This window comes from Pseudoliparis swirei, chromosome 16 (genome assembly GCF_029220125.1).
Source record: "Pseudoliparis swirei isolate HS2019 ecotype Mariana Trench chromosome 16, NWPU_hadal_v1, whole genome shotgun sequence".
In the NCBI taxonomy this organism is placed as follows: domain Eukaryota; kingdom Metazoa; phylum Chordata; class Actinopteri; order Perciformes; family Liparidae; genus Pseudoliparis; species Pseudoliparis swirei.
Window position 1 is genome coordinate 9984700 of NC_079403.1, and position 27490 is coordinate 10012189.

Here is a 27490-nt window from a genome sequence, read left to right on the forward strand (position 1 = left end):
CAAGACGTAAAAAAGAAACAAGATTAAAACAAGTATTACATATAAGCAATAAGCAATACAATATCAGTAGTAAAGAAAGCAGTAAAGAATCCAACCCCAACTAAACTAAACTGGTTATGACAATTGTATTATATTACATTTATATTTTTGTAGTTCATCACGCTAAGCCACAATTAAATATATTTTGTATGTATTCGCCTAAAGGTCATGGTGATAGTTTTGGGTGGTAGCCTACATTCAAATATCATTGCAAGGGAACACAGCAAAGTTCCCATCATGACCTTTTGAGGCTCCTATTAATTTTGACTACCTATCTAACGCAATTCCCCCGAGCTAGACTTGACTTTGCCTTAAAAACATGTTACCTATTAATTCATGAATTTGACCAGGTTTCGTAATTGACCCAGATTCTTATTTTATCATACCCACATTTTAATTAGCTATTTGTTTTTTGGGGGGATTTCTTTTGCCAGTGGAAATGGCCTTCCATAAATGTATGAGAATACAGATACAATGTTATACAATGATCCAGCTAAATGTGTTTATATGATGGCTAATTAACTAACATTATGTTCCATGCAGGTAATACAGGTGTCTTAAATATTTAGGATGTAAAAAAAGTCTTGTTATTTATAGGAATTTTATTACATTTTGAAGAAACCTTGAATGTTCATTTATAACTTGAACTAGAAAGTGACATCTATTCCACTTGTTTGCTGCTTTTGTTGTTGTTGTTAAAATATAACAGCAACTATTTTCCCATGTCAAGGCTAAAAGAGCTGACAACTGGCCTACTATCAGAGCGGCAAGGGTTAAGTTTGCAAACGTGTTCAGGCAGAAGTAACATAATACTTTTATATAATAAGCCACAATAGCATTGTGTAGGGGTCCAATTTCAGAATCTATTTGTATTGTCTCAGTCAAACAAATAAACACATTTCTGAGTTTATCAACCATAATGTGTGTTGTGTGCACAAAGGGGAGGCATCAGGGTGTCAAAAAGTTGTTGTTTTTAAACATTGGTCCAGACTTTGTGTGCCAGATGCATGTATTCATTAGGAGACTTTCTATGCATTCAGGTTAACTCTTCATAGGTTGAAAGGTGCTCTTTTCTTTCTTTGTTCTACACCAGAGAACAGTAGGCTACGTATTGTCTGAGCTTCCTGGATGATGCAACAGAAAGCCCTTGTTTCAGGCAGCTCAGAGAAGCCTTCAGACTGATCACAAACAGGCGCCTCCCCTTGTTTCTCTTCCCCTGCTCTAGGAAAAGCCTGAAGAGGGAAGTGAGCGCAGTTGCGTCTGGAGCCGATCACCAGCTGACTGCCGGGAGAGCGGAGCGCTTCAGACGGGTCAGGATGGAAGAAATACTGGCGCCTCTAAGGGAGGCTGTGAGGGAACAGGTGAGAGATATCTGGTCGATTTAACCAGGTTTAAACATGCAGAAACCAAAACGCTGTCCAATTACTAGCATTTAGTGATGTATCCACCGACAACTACATCGATTAAAAGTGTTGATCGGAGAGATTATTAGTGCATATGCTTTCAATTTAAATGTGTCTGTTTGGATCATGTAATGATGAGTTTACATAGAGAAATAAAACCGCCTATTTTAATTCGTAGCAACTTGGCAGCAGTGTAGCCTACATAGTTCAAACAAACGTTAAACAAGTCTAACGTGATTTCTGCGCAGAACGTGCACGTCGATTGGCTACTTTGTTGCAAAATGTGTGACATTGAATGTTCTTTAATCGAGAAGTTATAGAGAGCCTCGTGGCGTGAAAACTAAAGTAAAAGTTACAATTGATGGCCATTGTGGCTCCAAACCATTCGTTTGGATTGTTTTGCACTTTATAACATATATATAATATAACATGAATTAATTCAAAAACAAGAAACTATTATACATTCTAAGAACATTTACATTTTTCTTTGGAAATACACTATGTTGTACATGTGTATACATTAAAAAAGAAAGTGTATTGTTACTATACATTTAGAACAAATGTAAATTACAAGGTACACTTTCCTCTGAGGAGTTGTGTGAAGTCAAGTCTTTGGTATTTCACCTGCAGGGTGACTTGGTGCATCAGTTGAAGGAAAAGGGCGTCAAAGAGCAGGAGCTGAGCAGAGCTGTTGCAGAGCTGAAAGCCCGGAAGAAGATTCTTGAAGCAAAGGTCAGAACGTTTTCCTTTCACTCTTTGGTTCCACTTTCTATTTGAGACATGTAATATTTACTTTACATGGTTTTTAGAAAGCCAGGAAGGATATTCTTGAAGCAAAGATCAGACTCTCACAGTCGCTGGTTAATCGTTTGCTCCACCTTTTTGGTTCCACTTTCCGTTTCCACTTTTCGGTTTAAGAATATTTACTTAGTTATTACATGTCATTTTTATTTTTGTTTTATTCATATTATTGTTAATCCTCACTTGTAGGAGCTGGCTTTGCAGCCCAAAGATGACACGGTGGACAGAGTGAAGATGGAGGACACCTTAAAGAGGAGATTCTTCTACGATCAAGCCTTTGCCATCTATGGAGGTGGAGTAGAAAGAAAAAACAAAACCACCAACAACCTGCTGAGTGTTTAGTACAAACATAGCATGTAAAAATGCAAAATGTTCCAACGTCCAGACTAATCCCCGACTGCTCCTCAGGTGTGAGCGGCCTGTATGACTTCGGCCCTGTGGGCTGTGCCCTGAAGAACAACATCCTGCAGGTCTGGAGGCAGCACTTCATCCAGGAGGAGCAGATCCTCGAGATTGACTGCACCATGCTGACCCCAGAGGCGGTCCTCAAGTAGGCGCCAACAAACTTTAAAACATGTACAAACTGAATGCACATATATGCAAATTTAAGTTTGCATTAGATGTGTCCTTAAACTTGTTGGCTCTTTTCAGGACGTCGGGACATGTGGATAAATTTTCCGACTACATGGTGAAAGATGCCAAGACCGGGGAGTGCTACCGCGCCGATCACCTCCTCAAAGGTGATGTCGTCCCACCATCATTCATATAGAGCAATCAAATGAGTTCCACCTGGTTTAATCCACCCGGAGCTTTCCTACATTTTCTTGCTTTGCTAACAAGGTGTCAGATTTCTTCCCACAAGAGGGAGATGAACCGACTCTCTCTCAGAGCAGATGACTACCAGTTAACTCTATTCATCTCAAACTGGCATGTCATTTTATTTTACAGACAGTCAAAATGTGTCTTTTCACATTATCCATCTTTTTGAATTCTCGGTGGAGCAAGTTTTAAAAGAATGTTTCAGATCATCTATTAGCTTTCACCTCTCTCACTGTTTAGTTTAAAAAGGTGGTCGACACAATTAAAAATAAGTGTAAAGAACAAAGAAAATAAACCCAGAAACTTAATTTGTACAAAATATTTGCAAGCACGGAACTTCCCATCGTTCATATTGGCCTTGTTCCACACAAAAAGCTAATCATTCATATTTAAGTGATTAAAAGTGTGATTTCCAGTGTGAAGCCAACATTTGATTAAATGACTAACAGCTGCAAATTATATGTTGTTTTCCTCTCACAGCTGACTTGAAAAAACTAATGTCTGATGAGAAATGCTCTGAGAAGGTGAACAAGATGGAGGACGTCATCACTCAGGTGGGTTGTTAACAAACACTTCTTCTGTACACACACACACACACACACACACACACACACACACACACACACACACACACACGCAGTCTGAAGTTTCTAGATATACTGACATCTGCTGGTTGGGACAACAGCCCTATAATGGTTTGCTCTGTGTTCTAGATGGACAACTACACCCAGCAGGAGCTGACGGACCTCTTTGTGAAATACAACGTTAAGTCTCCCTCCACAGGAAACGACCTCACACCTCCCGTCTCTTTCAACCTGATGTTTCAGACGTCCATCGGGCCAGGGGGGAACACGCCCGGGTACTGACCAGTGAAACACATGAAATGTCTCAAGTGAAATACACATCCGCTGTAGTAAACAACCAACTGCAACTTTGCAGCTACCTGAGGCCTGAAACCGCTCAGGGGATGTTCCTCAACTTCAAACGCTTGCTGGAGTTCAACCAGGGAAAGCTTCCCTTTGGCGCCGCTCAGATTGGAAACTCCTTCAGGAACGAGATCTCTCCTCGCTCCGGACTCATCCGTGTCAGGTAGTCAGAAAGTCCTTCATCAGTCAACTGCAAATCATACCGAGGACACCGTGAGACGTAAACTTCTCCCCCTCTCAGAGAGTTCACCATGGCTGAGATCGAGCACTTTGTGGACCCAAGCGAGAAGATCCACCCCAAGTTCTCCAACGTGGCCGACCTCGACCTCCTGTTGTTCTCCTCCAAGGCTCAGACCAGCGGCCAGTCTGCACACATCATGAAGCTGGGTGACGCTGTGGAGCAGGTGGGACTCATTTTCGATGTATTGTTATGCATAGGCTGTTTACCCTTGGCGCTGAAAACATGCCAAGTTTTCTGTGGATTGTGTTACTAATAGTCACTGTCACTATTATACAGTGGTTAAAAGAGGATTTTGTTATACATGTTAAATTATCTCCCATATATTCAATATTGTAACAGTATGGGCCATCAAAATGTCTTTATTATGCATCATTTTAGATTATTTTTGTTTGCTTTATAACTTTAATAAATAAGGTTTAAACTTAATTGACTTTCACTACATCAGTGCTGAAATACTGTTTGTAAAAAGTTATATTTTCCAATAAGCGATGTCAATCTGATTGATTTAGCATCATATTTAAAAAAAAATAGATTAACAGGATGATTTGTTGTAATAATGACTATCATGAAATCTTGTTTGCTTCTGCTGCAGGGCGTGATCAACAATTCCGTGTTGGGTTACTTCATTGGGAGAATCTACCTGTATCTAATCAAAGTGGGGCTGTCTAAAGATAAAGTGCGTTTCCGTCAGCACATGGAGAACGAGATGGCTCACTACGCCTGTGACTGCTGGGACGCAGAGTCCAAAACCTCCTATGTAACTCTTTTTCTCTTTTACTCACACATACAGTCTGAGACATTAGTGGATGCAAGTCAAGACTAGTTGATTTTCCTCTCGTTTAGGGCTGGATTGAGATCGTGGGCTGTGCTGACCGCTCCTGCTTTGACCTCACGTGTCACTCCCGAGCCACCAAGGTGCCTCTAGTGGCTGAAAAGCCCCTAAAAGAACCCATATCCTTCTTTTCTCCCGTTTAACAACCTTACACTCTGTACTCTCCTTTGGATTTATACGTAAACAGGCATTCTACAATCACTCATTGTGGAGCATGTTATTAATGGACACCAGCTGGATGCAATGTGGCCTTGTCCAGTGTCTTCTCTGATCCTACCAGCAGGGGTCGCCAAAGTCTGTCGAGTTTTAAAATGTGTTTATCTTTTCCTATTGCTACAGTCAGGAACATTTCTTGCATCCTATCTAACAAAAGAGTGGGCTGCCAACTGAAGTGTACACTTTATTCGTACTTGAGCATGAAAATTCATTCTTTATTTTGTGATCAAATCTTGTATGGTTTTCGAGATATGCACATGCAAAAGAAAAGATGTACACACTGTACGTATACAAAGGAACTCAGACAAAAAACATACAAAAAATAATATAAAAAATAAAACAAAGAATATATATATAAAATAAGGGTAGACATGCAAAAACCTGCTCACATATTAACATATATATGCACATACCTGCACACCCTAATACATACACACACATACATACTGTTAATTTACTCCCCTCCCACTGTTGGCGATAAAAAAATGTATTCTTAATCTTTGGAATGAATACATGTGAAAACATATTCTGAACTCCAGCTTCACTTCCCATTCTTTTCTGCTGTTACCTCCCATATTAGGCTAATTGACCTTGATCTATTCCTTTCACTTGCAAGCTACATTCCTCTGTTTGACTCCTTAACTTCTTCACACAAAGTGGTGAACGTCGTCCAGTTTGAGCCCAATAAGGGAGCCATCGGAAAGGCCTACAAGAAAGATGCCAAAGTGGTTCTGGAGTACCTGGCTGCCTGTGACGAATGCTACATCAGTGATCAGGAGAAGCTGCTCAATCAAGAGGGGTAATTTATGACTGCAGTGATCGCTGCTGAAGTCCATTTTTGTAGGTTTATTCATGAGATTCATGTGTTTTTGTGTGTTATAGACTGTACGTTTATTTAGAGATGTTTATGTCTGTAGGGAGTTCAGCGTTGAGACACAAGGCAGAACCTTTAAAGTGACAAAAGACATGGTCGCTGTGAAAAGGTTCCAGAAAACTCTGCACGGTAAGAGGCGACATTAAACCTGCTCTGAGGTCTGTGGAGCACAACAGAGAGTTTGTTGATGTGGGAAATCAACCGTCTCTATTTCCCACAGTGGAGGAGATTGTTCCCAATGTAATCGAGCCGTCCTTTGGCATCGGCAGAATCATGCACTCCATCTTCGAGCACTCGTTCCGCATCCGGCAGGGCGATGAACAGAGGACGGTGAGAATGCTTCAAAATAAGGAATCACATCCCAGTGAGAATCAAATGATGATTTCAGTTAAATTACTAAATTAAATTACAACTTATTTCTCCAGTATTTCAGCTTCCCTGCCACCGTCGCTCCTTACAAATGTTTCATCCTTCCTCTGAGCCAAAACCAGGAGTTCATGCCATTTGTCCAACAGTTATGTGAGTGTCATACACATTTCTTTATTATTATTTAAATTCAGCTTTATGAAGTAAAAAAAAAAATGTCTTGACTTTTTGAGAAATTCTCTTATTCTGATTTTATGTGAAGAGTTCGATTAGAAGATCAACATAACTCTCACATGTGTGGCTTGAATACGAAGTTGGAGATAATTAACTTAGCTTAGCTTGTTCTGTCAAAATCTGCCAACCAACACTCCTTAAGCTCACTAATTAACATGTTGTGTATGGGTGGGGTTATTTGCATATTTCCTCAAATGTAAACACTCTTACTTGAATTGTTTCTGAATTTTCTTCTCAAGTGTATCTATTCAAACTGACTACTCATTGTTGTCTTTCTCCATTTTAAGCCGAGGCGATGACTAAAATCGGCGTGTCCCACAAGGTGGACGACTCCTCAGGATCCATCGGGCGGCGCTACACCCGCTCCGACGAGATCGGGGTGGCGTTCGGCATCACCATCGACTTCGACACGGTGAACAAGACGCCGCACACGGCCACGCTGAGAGACCGCGACTCCATGAGGCAGATCAGGGCCGAGGTACAGCAATCCAACAACTTGAGCTTCAATGGACGTAATATAAGGAGTGTACGGCATAATATTTGCAAATTTGTTTTGTGCTAATGACACAATCATATTGCAGGTCGCTGAGTTGCCGGGGATGGTTCAAGATCTGGCTAACGGCACCTTGACGTGGGCTGAGGTGGAGAAAAAGTACCCGGTCTTTGAAGGACAAGAGACCATCAAGAAGGAGTAGCCAAACAAGAACTCCTCCTCTCCTGCTTATTTTACCAAATGCTTTTCTTTCTTCTTCATACAGCATGTTTGTATTTTCTCTCAGTGGTGAAGTGTACAGCAGGATCTGGAGATTAGAGCGTGTCACAAAGACTGCAGGAAAGCTACACCAGTTACCACCATGCTGGAGGGTTATCCCCGTCCTGTGACTTCTTTTCTAGCAGCGTTATTGTTCCTGGGCAACATCATGTGCAGCACTGATACTGTGCAAACAGAACACATACATACTGCCAGTTACGCACCTGACTTTCATACAATTCTTTAATACTGTATGCATTTGTTAACCTTTTATAATAAACCGCATACATTTGTTTTCTTTTTTGGGGGGGCGGTATTTATGTTTCTCACGCTGTCACGGGTAGCAAGGGGCAAGAGCTCATGCGCAGAGGAACAGGACAGGACTCAATGTGAATAACAAAAACTCTTTACTGAGGCAAAAGGTTCCAAAAAGCAAACTAGTCCAAAAAGGGGCAGGCAGAGAATCGGAGGTCAGGGCAGGCAGGCGGAGTCAGAACAGGCAGGTCACGAATACACACGAGTAACGCTAGAGAGCTGGGCGCAAAAACACAAGGAGACCAAGGAAGACAGAACTACAGACAACAATCCAGCAGGAGACAAGTGAAAGACTGGCACAATATAAAGGGGGGGAACACAGGTGTACGGCATGAGACACTAACGAGACAAGAGTGGCTGAGGGCAGGTGAAGGGAATGAAACAATCAAGGTAAAGTTATTTACCATCTTTTATTGACCCAATGCAACAATTACATAGCAATGGTAATTCAGATATATGTGTTGTAATGTATATAGTGATACAGTGCTACAGGTGCTTTGTCATAATGAAGACACCCTATCAACAGGTGTAGCTGCAGTGAGTGGGTTTGTGGCACCAGGGTGTGTTTAGGCTCGGCTGCAGACTGGGTGGAGCGGGTGTGTTGCAGAGAACGGTGTCTATTTGGTGTCAGCTGCTGGCTGATTGGTAATCAGCCCAGCTGAAGCCAATCGGTGTGTGTGTATCTGTCCCCATAAAGGAGCAGTAAGGACTGAGGAGTGGGGCACAGAGGCACAGTCTTACCAAATACAACCTCTGTGAATGCTCATCCTTTGGTGCTTGGGGGAGATTGACTGACAGGAACCTGTTACAGGGTTTATAGATTAACCTTCTGCTGCATCATGTAGGGAAGTACTGGAGGAGTTAAAACATGCAAACATCTAACAGACTCCTAAAGTTGTGTCTCACAGTGTGTCCACAGCCCTCATGTCCCGCCCCCGCTATGTCAGTGGTCAAAGTATAAATACATCATGTCACCTTTAACAGGTGGCAGCTCCCTCTCAGGGAGTCAGAGGGACTCACAGCCCACCCTGAGTGGATGTGGTACTTGCATGCTTTTTTTGTTTGTTTGTAATATGATATTTTAATCACCAGTTTTTTTTATTTTCTTCTCTTAAACCATTCTGGGAAAGTGCGTTGTTATAGCAAATCCTCCAGGCCCCGGCGACTGCTGCGTTCAAGGTCAGTATCACAGCAGGTGCTGCGGACGACAAACTGAAGAGCGTGACCGTGTGGCATTTAAACAGCAGACATTGTGAAGAGAAAACCGGCTTTAAAAAAAGATACACACACACATGCATGGATATTGTTATGGACCTGATTTGTGTGTGTGTTTTCTGCATTACAAAGCGATATAGTGTTGTGATGGAAAATAACTAAACAAATAACTTCAATCGAGTGAAGTTGTTTGGTTAAAAATAGCAGACAGCTGGAAGCTACTTTGTTAATGTCTTTGAGTTAATCAGTGGAAAGTTGAACATTTGCCCTTCACCATTTATTTGACCTGATAATCACTAGTAAAACATTCCAAAATAAAGGTTGCTTTTAGGACCTAAAACAAACATGAGCTTCATGTTATTGCATCATTCTACATTTTATGTACATTAGAAAATAAAATCAGCTTTTGATGTGTCTTTTTAAGATACAGAATAAAGCATGATAATCATATTTATATAGCATGACGTCGCGTATACACATACTTTTCTCGAGTGCAGTGCTGAATATTATTTGAATGAACTTTTCCCATTTTATTCTTCTCGATTAAATATCATGTTGTAGATATTGTGCACTATACTTACTGCATTTATTTGACAAAGATGACTTAAGAAGTAAGAAGTTACTTTTTAGAAAAAAAGATGTTACATATAAAACTGACAATAAACTTGAAAGGTTATGCACTGTTCCAGATGAAGCAAGCTAAAAATGATTTGACTGGTCTGATGTCGGTGTGTTCAGGAGCCTCCGGAGCTCTTTCTGTGTCACCATGGGGATCAAAGCTGCACTTCCCAAATATGAGATCTATTTCTACAACACGGTCCTTTGTCTGGCCATGTTCTGGGCGTCCAGCCGGATCTTTGACCTGTCCAGTTGTGAGTATCAGACAGTACACACAAACCACAACAGTACACACATACTTCGCTCTTGTCTGCTAATGAATACGACCCAGACACCGTTTGACATGAACACTATCACCTGCGTTGAAATCTACTCTCATGCGTAAAAGTGCAAAATAAAATCTTTTGAAAACTACTTAAACTAAAGGATACGTCTGGTGATATTCTATGTTTTCTTATTCTCTATCCAAGAAAAGATGAATAACAACAATGAATCATTGTGAATTGAACAACTCATTTTCATACGATCGTTCATATGATACCTTCGAAAAAGGTACTCCTCTTCTTGCAGTTTCTTTCTGAAAGTTCAGCATCGTGTGTCACTTTCCACTCGTTACATGTATACAGTCTTTTCAAAATAAACTTCTGTCTTCACAGGAAACAATAGTAAACAAAACTACTTGGTTAACTTTGGGTAAAAAATTAGTTACTTTAGTACGACAGTTACGTACGTTTCACACAGGGCTCATACAGGAGTTACTCATAACAGTGTTTTCAATGATTCGGCTGAACAGACCTCTCAAATAGCAGTTGGGCACATCTATGTCACCAAACACCTACTTATAAACATGGAGTTTATGTCCTATAATGTTGTTTCCTCCCGACAGGTGCAACCAAACTAGCATGAGGGAGTTGTTATGCATGCAACAGAAAATTAGAAAACTATTTTAATGATTCATTACATTTGATACAATGAGTGTGCACATTCTAAGTGTGCAGTGTGTGCTCTCTGGGTGCCCTTACACGTACACACAAGAGGCCTTTTGCACAGCACTTTTCTTGACTTGCTATATTAGGAAAATTACAGGTGTTACTATTAACATTAAGGATGGCTCCGTTTTTTCTACTTGGACTAGTGTCTTCTGTGTAAAAGGCCGATGCAACATCTCATAGTTCATAGCCTCAGGAAAAATAAAACTTAAAATGATTACACTTCTCCAAAAGGTGGACAAGTGCAACACATGTATGTGTGCAAACCAGTTAGATACAAAATGCTGCTCGAATAAAATAACTTTACACACATGCTCCCATGCAGATGTGCAAACAAATATATGAACTTCTCAAATCTTATATTTGAAAGAAATCAGTGCCTTTGTTTCCCCAAGAAATGAGTTTGCTGCAACCTCGATGTTGAGGCATGAGTTTAGCTTTGTGTGGCGGTTCCATCCAGACGGCACAATGCAGCACAGTGACTGTGAGGGGACGAGTGGGAGCTATGCAGACCCCGCAGAGGAGATCAGATGTCCGTATTAATACCACACAGCACAAGAGGAAAAGAGGACTTGTGTTCACTTTGGAACAAAAGTTTGACTTCTGCACTCAAGGACAAGACCGTTTTAATGATAGAACACTAAATATGATAGAAAAATGTATTGATGTTGGAAATATTCTGAAAGTTTATTTAGTCTCTTCAAATGTCCTAATTTCATTAAAATTGTACAAATTCACAATCGATTTTTTTTCTTTCACTATTTTAAGCCGGTGCAAACAGAAAAACGTTCAAAACCAGCGTGACGCCAGGATACTTCGGGAGGAAAATGGTGAGACAACGTTGATCGGTAATCAAGACATTTTCATTGTATTATATTTGTTTGTGTGTGTGTATATATATATATACATATATGTTTCATTTTATATACATATATATATACTTCATTTTGTATTTTATATTTTACTTGTATACATCTATATCTTTCATCCCTGTTTTTTATATTTTATATTTTATTCTCGTGTGTTTAGTTTATTGGTGCTGCTACTGTGACGACAAATTTCCCCTTGGGGATTAATAAAGTATATATCTATCTATCTATTTACCAATAATGTAAAAGATGTTTCTTACTTTTCTATTTTTTTCATTGAATTCAGGATACGGCTGATGTTGAGTGGATGATGTGGTTTTCTACCTTCAGAATGCACATCCTGTTCGCTCTCGCTGGCCATGTGCTGTTCGCTAAGATCTGCTCCATGTTGGCTCCACAGGTGCTTCTCCTGACCGACTAATTGATAAAGTGATTGAAGAAGAGTGTGTCTTCTCGGGTTTGAGGAGGTGAAGGAAACACTCAGCTTTGCCTCTCACTGTGTTATTCAGAAGAATGCTGGGTGACATTTGAAATCCTCTTTGTCACAATTTATTTTTACAACATTGCACAGTCGCTTTTTATATCATTAGCTGAACAGCAGATGATGAATGGGACCAGGTGAAAAGAATATAAATAGAAATGTTGCTCTATATCAGGGCCGTTTGATTTGGTTCACTACACCAAAGGCCTGTTTGCGAACGTCTATCCACAAGTGTAGATTTTCTAATATTTATTTGTATAAACATTTTCTTGATAATCATTGGACATGTTCTACCAGTATATGAGATTTATCAATTGACTGTAAAGAAAAGTTATTATCTGCTGCTTTGTGGAGCAATTTAAATTGACAGTTGATAAATATAGAGCCAGACAGGAGCTGCATCATGACTTTTAGAGAAAATATTAATATTTAAATCTTGGTGTCTAGCATTTAAAAGGGGGCTTTACTGTGTGCAACCAGTTGGTGGAAAAAGTACTAAAGTACCAAAACCGTATTCCAAAAATAAAAGTAAAAGTAATCCTGGTCAGTGTTTTACTATTATTTACATTGCGTTGTAGCGTTGTTTTGAAAAAATAAGTTTATTTAGTTAACATAAAAGGATATTATGTACTCATAATAGGACAATTTAATCTTTCAGTTTACCAGAAAACAAAATGTAAATCCCCAGACTTAGAGATATGTGTTTTTATTGAACATGCTGGATATGAACAATTGTAATTTGACAGCTGTCAGATCAATGTAGTGGATTGAAAGTTACAGTATTTGCCTCAGAAGTATAAGTAGAGTAGCATGAAATGGAAATACCCAAGTAAAGTACAATTACCTTGAATTTGTACTCGAGTACAGTACTTGAGTAAAGGTACTGATGACTGGCGGTGCCGCTACCTTTCTGTCCCACAGTACAGGTCCCTGGTGTGCATGGTGTACGGGCTCCTGGCCGTGTGGACCAGTATGGGCTGGACCTACGTCACCCTCATCCTGTCCCACTGCATTCTGCTCTACAGCATCTCCTTGGTGAAAATCCGCTGGCTCTGCTTCGTCAGCGGTCTTTGCACCCTCGCCACGTTCAAGTGTGAACCCTTCGTGTCCTGGCAGGTAAACTGCTGACACCTAACAGAAGTTACACGACACACTGTATTTCATATTAATGGTTTCTTGCTTTATTTCCCCCCCGTTTCTCCTCCGTGTACAGGCTGGCTTTGTGGAGGGCGACTTTGAGCTGCGTCACGTCCTCTTCTATGGAGGTTGTGGCTTTACAATCATGCGCTGTATGAGCTTTGCTCTGGAGAACTGCGAGAGGAAAGACGGAAACTACAACATCCTGGAGCTGCTCAAGTATAACTTCTACCTACCCTTCTTCTATTTCGGGCCCATCATGACCTTTGATAAGTTTTATATTCAGGTAAGTTGAAATAGGAAGAAAACAACTTTGAATGAAGTCCATGGTGGAGGCTGGCAGTCTGAAAAGCTGTCGAGGCACTCTGAGATAAGTTAAAAATCAATACACGGGTAATCATCCCTCTCCAGTCTTCATCAGGCTATGAAGTGCCATGAAGACAGGTCTTTAAGTTAAACCCCTCAACATGTTAAAATACCCCACATAAAGAGACCTCTTACAAGACATGGCAGTGGAAATTATTGCAAACGTGGACTGAAACAAACTCGCATGTATACAGGCATACAATGAGGGTGATATTAAATATGTATTAATATATATTAAATCTCTATAGCCACAACTGTAATGTGAAAAAACTATGAGGAAGGTATAATGTGGGTATAAAACACACACACACACAGGTCAAAACATTATGACAATATGTTCACAGTGGTACTGAATGTAGAAAAATCACATAAATGCTTTATTACATAATACAAAAGTCACAGAAAGGGGGAGAAGTTCGTCTCCTTGTTTTTTGCTTCTTCTTTATAAGATAAATAATTTGTTGAATTTTTTGCCTTCAAGTAAATAATACCTGCTTGCATAAGTCATAGGCATAAGTATGTTGAGGAGGTAGAACCTTACAATAACTCCCATAAAAATAAAAATAAATCATCAATATCAGAAAACATGAATATCCTGATGTGAGGGGGGGGGGGCCTCTATCCCAGAGGGCCCTTGACTGAGCTGTAGCAGAGCAGCGTGGAGGTCTCTGGCTCTGTGACACGCCTCTGCTTCCCCCTGCAGGCCAACAAGTCCGACCTGACCAGGAAAGAGAGGGAGATGTGGAACATCAGCCTGCAGGGCCTGAGTCACCTGGGAGTCGTCGTCGTCGTGAACGTCCTCTTCCACTTCCTGTACATCCTCACCATCCCCAACGACATGAAGCTGCTAAAGCACGCCTCGGACTGGGCTCTAGGTCTGTGCCCCCGCCCCCAAGTTTCAGGATCTGTGGCATGTTAACCAGAGCTCACTTCTTTGCCGATTGTGTGTGACAATACGCCGACTGCATCGCTAATAACTGCCTTGTTTCCAGTGGGCCTTGCTTACTTTAACCTGGTGTATGACTGGGTTAAGGCCGCTGTCATGTTTGGAGTCATCAACACAGTGTCCAGACTGGATCATCTGGACCCTCCCAAGCCACCGAAATGCATCACGATGCTCTACGTGTTCGCTGAAATGTGCGTCCAGTTTACACAGATCACATTTGGCTCATTATACCGAACAAATCAGTCAATCAAATTGTTGTTGTTGTCTTTCACAGTCATTTTGACAGAGGGATCAACGAGTGGCTGCGCAAGTGAGATCAATACATTTATTTCAAAGTCGTATCGATTTTTTGACGCATTTCGAGGTTCTGACGCCGACTCGTTATCCACAGGTATGTGTACGACCACCTGGGAGGAAGACACGAGAACGTGGTGGAGGAGCTGGTGGCGACGCTGTGCACCTTCGGCATCACCGTCCTGTGGCTGGGACCCTGCCAGGCGGTGCTCATCTGGGCTTTCTTCAACTGCCTCGGCCTCAACTTTGAGCTGTGGACCGCCAAGTTGTTCTCCATGGAGCCTTTTGCTTCGGTTGAGGTTTGCAGGCCGAGGTCGGCTTTGACGCGTCGGTTGGGATGCTGACACAGAATGCTTTTTATAATGCGTCTTAATGTTTTACATACAGATGGCCATGCCAGAAGCGACATCCCGCCGGATCCGAGCCATCTTCAATACGTTCAACTTCTGGAGCATTGTGTTGTACAACATCTTGGCCTTGAACAGTTTGGACTTTGCCAAGTTGGTGGCAAAGCGGCTGCTTCTTAAAGGTGATTTAGATGTTTGATCTGAGCAGGGTTTGACGTTTGGTTCAACTCTATTAACGGTGTTGTTGTTGTTGTTGTTTACTTTCTCAGGCTTCCCTGTAACCACCATCATCGTCATGTTTGTGACCTACTGCCTGATTCAAGTGATTAAGGAGAGAGAGAGGAGGCAGGCCCTGATTGATGATCCCGATCCTCTTCCTCCTGCTGCCCCTCAAAGCGCCGCCGCCACTGCAGCTGCTGCGCCCGCTGCTGCTCAACCAGTCGCAGATCCCAGCAAAGCAAAAGCAGAGTAGATGTTTGATGTTCAATTCGCTAATCGAAAAGGATGTAAAAATCCAAGAGTATGATCCAAAATGGCCAGTCCACATTCTTGAATGAATTGTAAAATTGATGCTCGGTTTCTGCTGATGTAGGAAAAAAAAAGTATTAACTGTAAATACGTTTTCCATCATTTAACTATTTATACTCAAAATGGAGAAAAATAATTGACAGTTACTGAAATATAATATAATAGTATACTATACAGTAGCCACTTAAAATGAACAAACGATACATTTAACACCACTTTAAGTGTGTCAAAACTGAATTAAATGTTTCTGAAACGTTTGTCATCAATGCAAAAAATAAACCAATAAAAGCTGTGTTCAAATCTTCTTGTGTCTGTATGGAGAGTTTCCCTTCTGATGGAGCGGTTTAAATAAGAATGAGAGAAGGGGGCTTTTTCCAGCAGGCGAGTCAGAGTCTCGTCATTAGTCTCGTGAAGAATTTCTGTAGTGTGACAGAAGCAGTTGGCAGCTTTATTTGAGCTCGATGCCTCCACGCTGGAAACACGTGACGCTCTGGTCACACCTGTGGTGAATCACTACCTGCACCTGAACATGCGATGGAGGATATTTAGAATACATTTTCTCTCTAATTGATAGCATTGTCTAACATTATACATTTTTGTGTCTAAAATGTCTTTTATAAAAACGTTTATTGTAAAAACATATCCACAAAACATTTTAATGAATACATATTGTCATTTGTAAAAATAAAAAAAAAGACTTAATAATTCCCCATTGGTTTTTCGAAAACAAAAGTAAATCATCTTTGTCGGAGACTATTTTAAGCTGCGGTTGAATACATAGTTGGTGAGCTGGTGAGTATTTCTGGCTGCAGAGTGGTGTGTGTGGGATTAAATAAAATAAACTAAATAAACTACAGTGCCCATGTTCATGGTAAAGAAGCCACGCCACCCAGTGCGTTGATTAAGAGTTAACATTGAAGGTCTGGGCGCAAAGAAATGAAACATATCAGCTTTGCAAACTTAGAAAATAAGTGTTGGTAGTGTTGCAATCATGACTTACTCAGATGACCCCAGAGGGGGAAGCCTCATTTACTCCAGATCCATCCGTGACTCAGGGTGGACATATTTCCCATGAAGCAATGCTGTCAGCTGTCTTGAGAGTGGGTGGATGTTCCTGGGGAGTGGGTAGGGGTGGGGTTGGAGGTGGGACAGGGGATTGAAGCATGGATATTGCATTTCATGTTCCAGAATAAAGCCCGCAGCTCCCCACCGACCACCCGGACTATATATAACCGACCAGTTGGAGCTCAGTTGAAGGTTCAGGACAGCTGAAGCAGTGGGCCGGCCCTGAGTTCAGCTGCATATAGCAGGCCGACTGTGCTTCTGAATACACTTTCAAAGCTAGAAAGGACAAAAAATCAGCTGTAAAGAAGTTTCATTTTGTGTGATTTGAAGCCCCTAGAAGGCTCCTCAAACTCAACGATGGCTCTGCCGTTAGACCCCATGGACGAGCCCAGGATGTACCAGCAGACGCTGCTCCAGGACGGCCTGTTCGACCTGCTGGAGAACGACAAGCTGGTGGACTGCGTGCTGAAAATAAAAGACAAGGAGTTCCCCTGCCATCGGCTGGTCCTGTGCGCCTGCAGCGCTTACTTCCGCTCCATCTTTCTGTCCGACCTGGAGGAGAGCAAAAAGAGAGAGGTCGTCTTGGACGATGTGGAGCCCGGCGTCATGGGTCTGATCCTCAAGTATCTGTACACCTCCAAAATCAACGTGACGGAGCAGAACGTCCAGGACATCTTCGCGGTGGCCAACGTGTACCAGATCCCGTCCATTTTTACCGTTTGTGTGTCTTTCCTACAGAAGCGCCTGAGCCTCAGCAACTGCCTGGCTATCTTCAGGCTCGGCCTGATGCTGGACTGCTCGCGGTTGGCGGTCTCGGCCCGAAACTACGCCTGCGAGCGCTTTCAGCTCATCTCCAGAGATGAGGAGTTCTTCCAGCTGCTCCCCGGCGAGCTGGCGGCCATTCTAGCAAACGACAATCTGAACGTCGAGACGGAGGAGGCGGTGTTCGAGGCGTTGATGAACTGGATGTCCCGGGACACCGAGAGCAGAGAGAAAGATCTGCCGGGTTTGCTGGATTGCGTTCGTCTGCGTCTGGTCAACGAGGATTACCTGACGGACAAAGTGGAGAAACACAAACTGATCGCCTTCAACCCGGAGCTGCAGCAGAAACTCCAGCTGATCAGGGACGCTCGCGCTGGGAAAATGCCGGAGGTTAAAAAAAGCAAAAAGGAGGACGGAGGAGCAGAGAAAGATGGGGATAATGAGGAGGAAGAGGAAGAGCTTCTACCCGGCATCCTGAATGATACTCTGCGATTTGGCATGTTTGTGAGGAACTTGATACTGATGGTGAACGAGGCGGGCGCCGTGGCCTACGACCCGGCTGGAAACGACTGCTTCGTCGCGTCGCTTTCCACACAGATTCCCAAGAACCACACCAGCCTGGTCACCAAGGAGAACCAGATCTTTGCGGCAGGAGGATTATTCTTTGATGAACAGAACAAAGAAGATCCACTGTGCTCTTATTTCCTACAGGTAGGGAAAGGCTCTAAATAAAGATTTAAGAGAAGAAACATGTTTAAGTGACCCCTCTACTGCTGGATGATGCTCAATATCGGCCTTTTTGCCAATGATGGTTGTATTTAAACCCTAAAAACATTTTAATGGTGGTCAAAAGTTCCAGAGATACCAAATATGTCAGGATTAATTCTGGGAAAATGTGGATGAAATTATGCAGAAGACATCTAGAATATATCCGTTTTGATGGAATAGTGCAGCCAAACAAACCATGGAGCTTTGGGTTTGAATATCTTACTCAAGGTAATAGTCGTATAGCTTTTTAAAAATTGTTTATTCAGTCAATCAAATCAAATACAAAACAATATTATCCTATACAAAAGAGAAAGACTGAAAAGGTATAGGTAGAAGCAAAAAAAAATGCTTATAAATTCCTATCCTAAATTAAAATCAAAATAAATCAGAAAATTAATATAAAATAAAGAAGGTGGAACAATAAGATATGTTATATCTGCATAAGGGTGAACACGTTCAGTGCATCTACAGCGTTTGTGTCCGTCTGCATGTGCTACAGAGGCTCTACTTCAGGTGCAAAAACGTAACCCCATTCACAAATGTTTGACCTCTTGTGACCTCAGTATGACCCGGCCACTGCCGATTGGTTGGGGATGCCTCCCCTCCCATCACCCCGCTTCCTGTTTGGACTGGGTGAGGCTGAGAACTCCATCTTTGTTTTGGGAGGGAGGGAACTGAAGGAGGAGGAGCAAACGCTGGACTCAGTTTTGGTCTATGACAGAGAGTGAGTAAAAGTTCATATAAATCATTGAACGGAGCGCTATTCTCCGTTCTGAATCCTGATTAATGTACACCTTTACAGATCCTTTAAATGGGGTGAATCAAAGCCACTACCTTACCCGGTCTACGGACATGCAACCGTTTCCCACAATGATGTTGTTTATGTGATTGGAGGAAAGGGAGACAGCAAGTGAGTATTACATTGGATTAAAATATTGATATCCATCGGCGAGAGCTTTATTCTTTAATCCAGCACCACATGGAATAGGAGTATTTTATCTGAATACAAATCATATGAATTCTATGTTCTTTGTGTCTCTTGTGAAAAGGAGCTGTCTGAAGAAGATGTGTGCATACGACGCCAGGAGGTTTGAGTGGAAGGAGCTGGCACCCATGAAGGTCGCACGCTCTTTATTTGGAGTCACCGTTCATAAAGACAAAATATATGTGGCTGCAGGAGTCACGGACACGGGGCTGTCCGACTCTGTGGAGATGTACGACATCGCTACGAACGAGTGAGTTCCTCCAACTCGCTCAGCAAACTGCGTTGGGCATCAAGTTCCCTGGGGAACCCTCAAATTACAAAATGTGATTTATTGTGCCGTTTGTTTGAGCACTTTGCAGAAAGAGAAAAACACACTGGCGAGATATTGTTGGGTTCACTGGGTTCATGCATTTTCAAGTTGCTTTCACTGAATAAAACTGCTGTTCTGTTGTTCATCACATTTTCATATTTACTCACTTATTTTAAACACTTAAAAAGGTTACATTCTGCTTAAAGATATACATTTCTCATTGAAGCTTTTAGAGCCCACTAGGTGTACTGTTACTGAACTGTGCCTCTGTGTGTGTGTGTGTGTGTGTGTGTACGTTTTCCAGGTGGTCAGACTTCGTAGCGTTCCCCCAGGAGCGCAGCTCTCTGAACCTCGTGTCCGTGGCTGACCGGCTGTACGCCGTGGGAGGGTTCGCCATGATGCCTTTGGAGGACAGCGAAGAGATTGTTCCCAGAGAAATGAACGACATCTGGAGGTGGGTCATAACAGAATAATTCAAACTTTAAGCTCCTGGTAGGTTTATTTTTAGATATGATTCCATGAAATTGCCCTTGGTCACATTGGACCACCTTTTTTAAAAGAGAAAGTAAAACAGGAATTCTCACTAATCATCTCAATCGTTAAATTGAACCATTTGTTCTTTGCTGTTAATTTAGCCCACGTGTGTGTGTGTCGTGTTCCATGATATATACAACCATTACCAGCCCTGTTGAGTGCTAGTTCCTCAGTGTGTGTCTAAGATTGACCTTGGAGTCTGTTAACCTCCACAGGTTTGATGACACAGACAAGAAGTGGAAGGGGATCCTCAAAGAGATCCAGTACGCTTCAGGGGCCACTATTCTGGGGGTCCGCCTCAACACCATGCGCCTCACCAAGATGTGAACCCCCTCTGGTCCCTGCTTGTTAACACAAATCTGCTCACAGGGATCTGCTCCTGTATAGCAGCTAACTGTACTTTTAGCTCATGCACAATTTGTTAGGGGGGTTGAAGCCATTTTTAAATGTGTTTGAGTGATTTTAATCTGACTGAGATTGTAAAACTGTAAACAATCTGTAGCCGGTTGACAATTTTTGCACTGTAATAGAATAAACTGTAAGTATCTCACACCAAATACGTATGTGAGCTTTAAGGAAAATGTGTTCGCGATAAGTTGTGCATTTCTCAACAGATTACAGACCTTAGAGACTTTTTGCTGGAACATGATACAGTTTAAAAATAAACACACAACACACATCTCTTTTTGCAATAATATAACTATACTGTTTAATATTGAAATGATTTCATTACGCTCTGCTGTGTTAGACAGTGAACACGAGTCAATAATACAATAAAAGAGAGAAAATACAGTCTAATGTTATTAGCACCTCTAGACACTATCGTCCTTGTACGGTTTTTTTGTATTTTAATATAGCTGAACTAGACAACTACTGTCTACACATGGTCTTTGTACACCAGAGTTAACTAAGACATAGTGTTTACATTATGAAGAAGAGAATCAGTAAATAACAGTACACATGAATTAACACAGCGGCAGTATGAGTAGATATGGGAAATGGAGAGGGCATGTGGATAATACATCTTTGAATTGGCATTGGTGCCTATTGTTATACTCACAGAAATCTTTTCCCAAAAAGAGGGAAAGTCACCACCGAACAAACTTCTTAGAACAGCCAACCAAACTCACACATGCAAAGTAACCAACAGAAACTGACAAAATGAAGTAAAAGTTCATCAAATATAAATGACCACATCAATAATATTTTCAATTTAGCTTAAAATAATAATTAGCTAGATAATGAAGCTAATTATATTAAAGGGTATGTCTTTTGTTTATAATCAGACCACAGACATTCTTTTATTTTATTTTAAGGAATTAATTATATGGGATTTTGTGTCTCTAAAAAACAAAAGTAAAATACAAAATATAGCTCTTTGCTGGAGATTTAAGGAAAGTATAAACATGTAAATTTTACTAGGACTGCAATAAACAATTATACTATTCTTAGTAAAAACAAAAAAACAAAAACATGAGAATGTTATCTTTTTTGAAGATTAATCAATTATCAAAGAAGTCGTTGAATATTTTCTGTCACTCCATTTTAATTATTTAACAAACAATAGATTTTTTCAGTTATATTCTTGATTTGTTTGGCCACTTTCTGTCAGTTTTGGGGCTCCATAAATTTGCTACACAAAATATGGTTAGTAAAACAAACAAAAAACTAAACGGATGCAACGGAACAAAAAAAGAGCCAATTATTTTCCATTTTCAAAAGAGTAACGCATTTTCTTACATTCTTACACACACACACACAATGCTTTCTTACCAATATCATGAAATCTTCGTAACTGCTATAATTTAAACAGCAATATTCCCAAAATCTTTCTTGAAGCTGAAGGCAACAAATTCACTTATTTTGGAGCCACACTCTGGCTAGCAGCTAAACCCCAAAACTACAAATCCCAATAGAGACCCTACTTGGCAACCCCATGAGCACTCTGCTGCGCACACACTGCCATGCTCAATGCGCCACTTAATCAATGACAAACCCTCATTTAAGGACAAGGGCAGGTCCATCTTCTCCTCATCTGAAACAAGCCTTTGGCTGCTGGCCTTAGTTCAGGACAATTTGGCTATAAAAACACATTAAGCCTACTTGCCTAGAATATAAAGACTCTGCTAAATGTCCCTTCTCAGTTTACAGAATATCAGCTCTTCAGTCACTTAACTGAAATAACATATACTTGAAGAGATTCATTGATACATTCTTTCAAGATTTGTGTGACGTCAGGGCTTATAGACGTCCGTCTCCGATACATTCTTAATGCAGAGTTGCTTTGATGACGTCTCAGATGGGTTTTGTTTGCAGCTGGATTTAGGGAGGACTTTGTTTTCTAAATAATAAAAAAAGGCTAAGGATTAACATTTAAATCCTGCTACGATGGATTTAGAATGCCAAATTTCCTCTGAAAGTTGTGTCATGAACTATTAATGTAATACTGTGTGGAAAGTGGGGTAAAACAAATAATCTGTTGTTGTTTTTTTACATTACCTTGTCTGTTCTTTGCCAATTAATTAAATACATTTTGACTAACTCATCTGCTCAGTGTCATTTACCTCCACAATTATGTTCATTATTGAGCTTGTTTGATTCATTATCCCAGCAATTGATTAATACGAAGAACATTACTTGTGTAGATTCTACTAAAATATTTAAAACTGATTCCAAGAAATATAGTAGGACTTCTTTTTGCTGGGTCTAAACAGTTTCAACATCCCTTTGGTCTAAATAAAATGTTAATTCAGATGACTTAACACCAGCCAAGGCAACATTTCTGGCAGGAATTGCATTTTTGTAATTTCCTTTAATCTTATGCCATGGAAATATTAAAAACACACCTGCCAAAAGCAGATTTTGATTAATATAACTGCTACTATTAGCCTTTAAACCACACTAACTGAACTGTAATATAAAGTGCTCGCAATAACTGATCTTTCTCATTACTCAATTGGCAACTGACAACTTCCTTTACATTTTCTCCATGAAATACAACAGTCACATATTAAAGCTCCTTCTATGAAAGAGAAAACCTTGTAAGAGCTAAAAACTAATTTATCTTAATGTGGGTAATAATTGGGTAACAAGCCAATCCGAAACAGCCATAGCTGTGATAGCTGTACTGTATGCATCATCGGGGAGTAGTCACAAATTATTGTAAACAGAGCGGCACAGGAAGACTGAAACACCAGTGAAGGTGCAGGGTGAACCATAACAGTCTCCTCTCACTTCTGCAACGACAAACTTTGGTCTAATTTTGAAAAAAATAATACAACACAAATATTTTTTGCGCGTCGATATATCCACACGGTTCATTTAAACGTAAAACGTATGCATTTGGATTTAGCCGGACACAATTCAGCCATCTCTTGCTCACCTTGTATCTGCATACATGTTCCCCGATATGGGTTAGAGTGTGGCAATCAAATTCAAAGTGCATAAATCAGTAGTATTCACTACTATCCCTCCTCTTTTACCATCAGCTACTCCATAACATACAAACATTCAAATCCCTCAGAGTATAAGGCGAATACACAAACTATAAACACAGCATCTCAGTATTGTTTCTTGGGCTAGTGCTTCTGAAAACATTGACAATTACTTGATAAGTAACGTTACATCTTTAGCCTTTCTAAGAATCCCAAAGTAATACGAGTGTCTCCAATGATCATAACTATGGATACGCAATACACTAAAAGGTCGGCTTTTCTCTTTCTTTCTCGTGGAGCTAACAGAGTGCAGTTTACTAAGCTACCACAAGAGAGCAACAGTCCTTATGTTTTTAAGACACTGTTAGTCCTCTCTCAGTCAACAATCAGCAGCCCTAATCTACCAATGACTAGCTCAATCCTTAGATGGGTATAAAATAATGGCAGTTACACCATCAAACTGCTCAGAATTTCTAAATTGTAGCTCATTTCTGACCCTGGAGCTCCTTGTCCAGTAAGGCTAGATTGAATTGATCACAGCCAGAATATATATATATATAACAATTTAACAGCTCTAGACTTTTCATTTAAAGGGCAGTCTCATACTGGACCCTGTACAAAAGCAGCAAATCAAAGTACAAAACGTGTGTTTGACACATGAAGAAACAAAAGAAAAAGTTCCATTCTCAAATATCATCTGAAGTGGCCCAAACCATTTAGCCATGGCAGTTTAAGAGATACATGTACATGGGGTGATATAAAAGACATAAGACTACACTAAGGTGCTTTGCTTCAATTAGTCTTTTAAATAAAACAATGAACAGCTTATTACAGTTACAAAAGCTTATCCACAAATTCCAAAATTCGGAAGTACCAGCCAAGACGCACATGGGGGCACATTCAAATGACTCTCCAGATGTAAACATGAGGAATTAAATCACAAGGAAGAAACGCATAACAATATTTACAGGTAGGCCGTCTATAGATAGCTAAAGTGAGCGGGAGTGCATCAATAGTGCACAAAGACTCTTTTTGGATAATTAATTGATTGTAATGTCAGATTTAAAAGGAATATGTTGAGATGTTCGAAGGTTGGTTATCTATAAAAAAGTTTGCGGTGAGATTGCTTAGAATATAGATACCACTCTCATATTTGTTCGCTAAATATGAAGCTACAGCTGGCAGCCAGTTAGTTTAGCGTAAAGACACAAATGATATGGGAGAAACAGCTTTGTCCACAAGTAACCAAATCTATCTCCCGTCCCCTTTAAGATCACCATTTACCATGAAAAAAGTCGATCTGTGATCTCACAGGGAGCAGACGCCGGCTAGTTAATAAAACAAATAGGTTTTTACCACAATAAAGCCAGGAGGAGCCGTTATTACACTTTTGTTTTTTGAAAGATAACACATTGAAAGTGTAAATTAGTGAGCTTTATGTGTTGGGAGTTGAATTTATACACATTTTTAATCTTCAGACATGATCTAGCTAGCTACTTTCCTCCGTTTCCAGCTAGCTTAGCTAGCCAACAAGCTAAGCTAACGAGCAGTTAACTTTAGCTTCATATTTGGCGTACAGACATGAGCGGGGCATCGATCTTCCCATCTAACTTTCAGCAAATAAGTGTTTTTTCCAAAAAGTCAAACTATTGTTTAAACAGCTTTTTACTGACAAGGAATACATTCTTATAATTCTATTCCAGTAGGTTTATGACAAATAATGTGTGTCAAAAGTGCACGTAGAGTCACAAATGTTTAAGGGGTATTACTGCATATTTATAACGTTAATTTGCTTCTGCAGATCACCTTTGTAAGAAATGTACTAATTTATAATAGTGACATAATCATAAGAAGCCCTTTTTGTGATGCCCTCTGCTGTGCCAGAATTACTCACCATCAGTCTTGAGAGATTTAGGCGTTGTAATATAATGTTCATCATTTCACAATATACATCTTGATGAATTGTACACACTTACCGAGCAATGTAATCAGGTTGTTGTGATTATTATTATCCCTAACACTATTGGTATTCTGCAAACTAATTACACAAACTGGGTTTAGTTGGGAAATGCAAGTGAACATTAACATTAGATTTTAAACCCACAAATATACTGTTGGTCTGATTACATTAGGTTTTTACTAATAAGTCACAGAAAAGTGTGATATCGTCTCAAAGCCAAATCCACAGGAGAGGAGCACGTTTGCTTAATGTAAGCAAAAGATGAGTCAACAAATGATTCCATCTCCTGACTCGGGGGAAGCGTTGTTTCGCTGAACGGATATCTGAAGATCCACATCCCACGACTCACGCCTCACGCACGCTGCATTGCACGGCCGCCTCTCCCCACATCACAACTTCTCGCGTCCTTACACATTGACGCAACGTGCCACAAATAACACATTATCACAATTATAAAAATGGAGACTATTAGGAGTACATTTTAAATATCACTAGAGTTAAATGTAAGGTGCGGGATCGATTATAAATGCTGTATAACATTATCTAACTATAGCATGTGAGCTAACAGGATTTGGTTATTGGCAATTCCATATACATGTATATGCTCAGACAAATCAGCATTTGGTTATTGCTGGGTCAGATCAGAACCACTCGCTACATCTTGGCAGAGAACGATCAAAACATTTTTTTATTTTTTATTCTCATTATAGTGTGGGTTTTGCTCGACTGATGACCCTCATAGAGTAAGGATTCAGGAAACTCTTCTTTAGACTTTGTAAAAGATGTTACAATCAATGCATTGTGCAAGGCTCTGGAGAGATGTGTGCGGTGGTGGAAAATCCCAAATGAAACCAGAACAGAGTTGTGAAATTCATGAGGAGAGGCGTGGTGACGACACGTCCTACTGGACTCTGAGGTCATCTATTGTATTAAACAGAGTAAAAAATAACTATTTCTTATTGTGGTAGGTGTGTATGTGTGTTAGCCTTCAGTCAGCTTTTCCCTCAGTGTAAACGTCACTGAGGTGCATCCCTCTCCGGCTGCACGAGTCCTCTTAAAAGCTCTAAGAAAGACAAAAGTAACAAAAGTGCTTTCGATGCTACGGATATTTGTTAGTTGTTGGAGTTCATCCTACCGGCAGAGAACAGGGGAGGCGGTGGGGGTAAATGAGGAGTGGGAGGCAGCAGGGGAAGAGACAGCTGGGTGCCATGGAGGTGGTGCGGGCTAGAAGCAGCAGCGGGTGTGGTCGCAGACGCGGGCGGCGCCTGGCCGGAAGAGTCCACGGCGGGCGAGGCCAGAGGCTGATGGAGGCCGAGGGGGTCGTTGCCGTCGGTCACCATGGGGTTGCTGACGCGGAAGCATTTCTCCCTGTGGGCCTTGAGCATGTTGGAGAAGCGGAAGCGCTGGCCGCACACCTCGCAAGGGTACGGCTTCTCCCCGGTGTGGGTGCGGCGGTGGCGCTTCATGTTGGGCCGGCTCGTGAAGCTCTTCCCACAGATCTCACAGATGTACGGCTTCTCTCCTGCACAAAGAGGGACACGGAGAGCTGACCATTATGCCGCCTCAGCGCATTCTGCTGGTGGAAGGACGGCCCTGTCCGTCAGTGCTCCTATCTCCCGAACAACCTCCAACACACCTCGGGGGATCAGGGCTCTGCCAACCTTTAGACAGCTCAGAGTCATGATCACGAGTGTGTCAGCCAGTCCGTGCCAGTATTTGTTGTGTTTATCTGACTTTTGTGTTCTTTTTAGGGCTGTCAATCGATTTAAAAAAATTAACTAATTTATTTTTTTTTTTGAAGTGCGATAATTTAATCGCATGTCGCAATTAAAGTTAAAAAAAAAAAGTTTTCTTTTAAAGACAAAACTTCACACAGCTGTGTTTTTCAAAAGGCTCCCTACCTATAAAGTGCCAAAAGCCAATTTAATATAAGTGGATGATAAATTGTTTCTTTCTTGAAACATCAGATTAGTAAAAAAAAAAAATAATAAGAGCATTGTCCTTATTGGTTCATAACATTACACACACACAGCAGAACCAGTGGCCTAACTCTGACGCTGACTAT

The 27490-nt window shown here is 40.9% G+C and overlaps 4 protein-coding genes across 6 annotated transcripts in view; 3 read left to right on the forward strand and 1 right to left on the reverse strand.

The window, feature by feature from the left end:
• Positions 1-1291: 1291 nt before the first annotated feature.
• LOC130206324 (glycine--tRNA ligase-like) lies at positions 1292-7796 on the forward strand. Its single transcript, XM_056434235.1, has 17 exons — positions 1292-1400; positions 2073-2174; positions 2433-2535; positions 2652-2793; positions 2895-2983; positions 3543-3616; positions 3776-3921; positions 4002-4151; positions 4230-4392; positions 4822-4986; positions 5073-5179; positions 5930-6076; positions 6195-6280; positions 6372-6481; positions 6577-6670; positions 7039-7229; positions 7333-7796. Exons 1-17 carry the CDS (start codon positions 1356-1358, stop codon positions 7444-7446), a joined length of 2028 nt encoding a protein of 675 aa, XP_056290210.1. The 5' UTR covers positions 1292-1355; the 3' UTR covers positions 7447-7796.
• A 96-nt stretch (positions 7797-7892) lies between these two features.
• hhatlb (hedgehog acyltransferase like, b) lies at positions 7893-15911 on the forward strand. Of its 3 annotated transcripts, XM_056434236.1 has the most exons (12): positions 7893-8996; positions 9771-9904; positions 11408-11469; positions 11795-11908; positions 12911-13105; positions 13203-13412; positions 14196-14367; positions 14485-14629; positions 14713-14748; positions 14830-15031; positions 15120-15261; positions 15349-15911. In XM_056434236.1, exons 2-12 carry the CDS (start codon positions 9799-9801, stop codon positions 15549-15551), a joined length of 1587 nt encoding a protein of 528 aa, XP_056290211.1. In that variant the 5' UTR covers positions 7893-8996; positions 9771-9798; the 3' UTR covers positions 15552-15911. The 3 variants fall into 3 exon arrangements, with proteins under 3 accessions (XP_056290211.1, XP_056290212.1, XP_056290213.1); XM_056434237.1 differs by lacking the exons at positions 7893-8996; positions 11795-11908 and adding an exon at positions 11909-11975 and having other exon boundaries at positions 9890-9904; XM_056434238.1 differs by lacking the exons at positions 7893-8996; positions 11795-11908 and adding an exon at positions 11909-11975 and having other exon boundaries at positions 9890-9904; positions 12916-13105.
• A 953-nt stretch (positions 15912-16864) lies between these two features.
• Positions 16865-22573, forward strand: klhl40b (kelch-like family member 40b). Its single transcript, XM_056433914.1, has 6 exons — positions 16865-18145; positions 18766-18926; positions 19005-19112; positions 19252-19437; positions 19802-19951; positions 20247-22573. The coding sequence occupies exons 1-6, from the start codon at positions 17030-17032 to the stop codon at positions 20356-20358; spliced, it is 1833 nt and encodes a 610-aa protein (XP_056289889.1). The 5' UTR covers positions 16865-17029; the 3' UTR covers positions 20359-22573.
• Positions 20713-27490, reverse strand: part of zbtb47b (zinc finger and BTB domain containing 47b) — a 29083-nt gene continuing 22305 nt past the window's right edge. Inside the window, exon 6 of the mRNA XM_056433913.1 lies at positions 20713-26947. Coding sequence (XP_056289888.1) covers positions 26538-26947 — 410 coding nt within the window. The 3' untranslated portion in view covers positions 20713-26537. The remainder of the gene's footprint in view (positions 26948-27490) is intronic.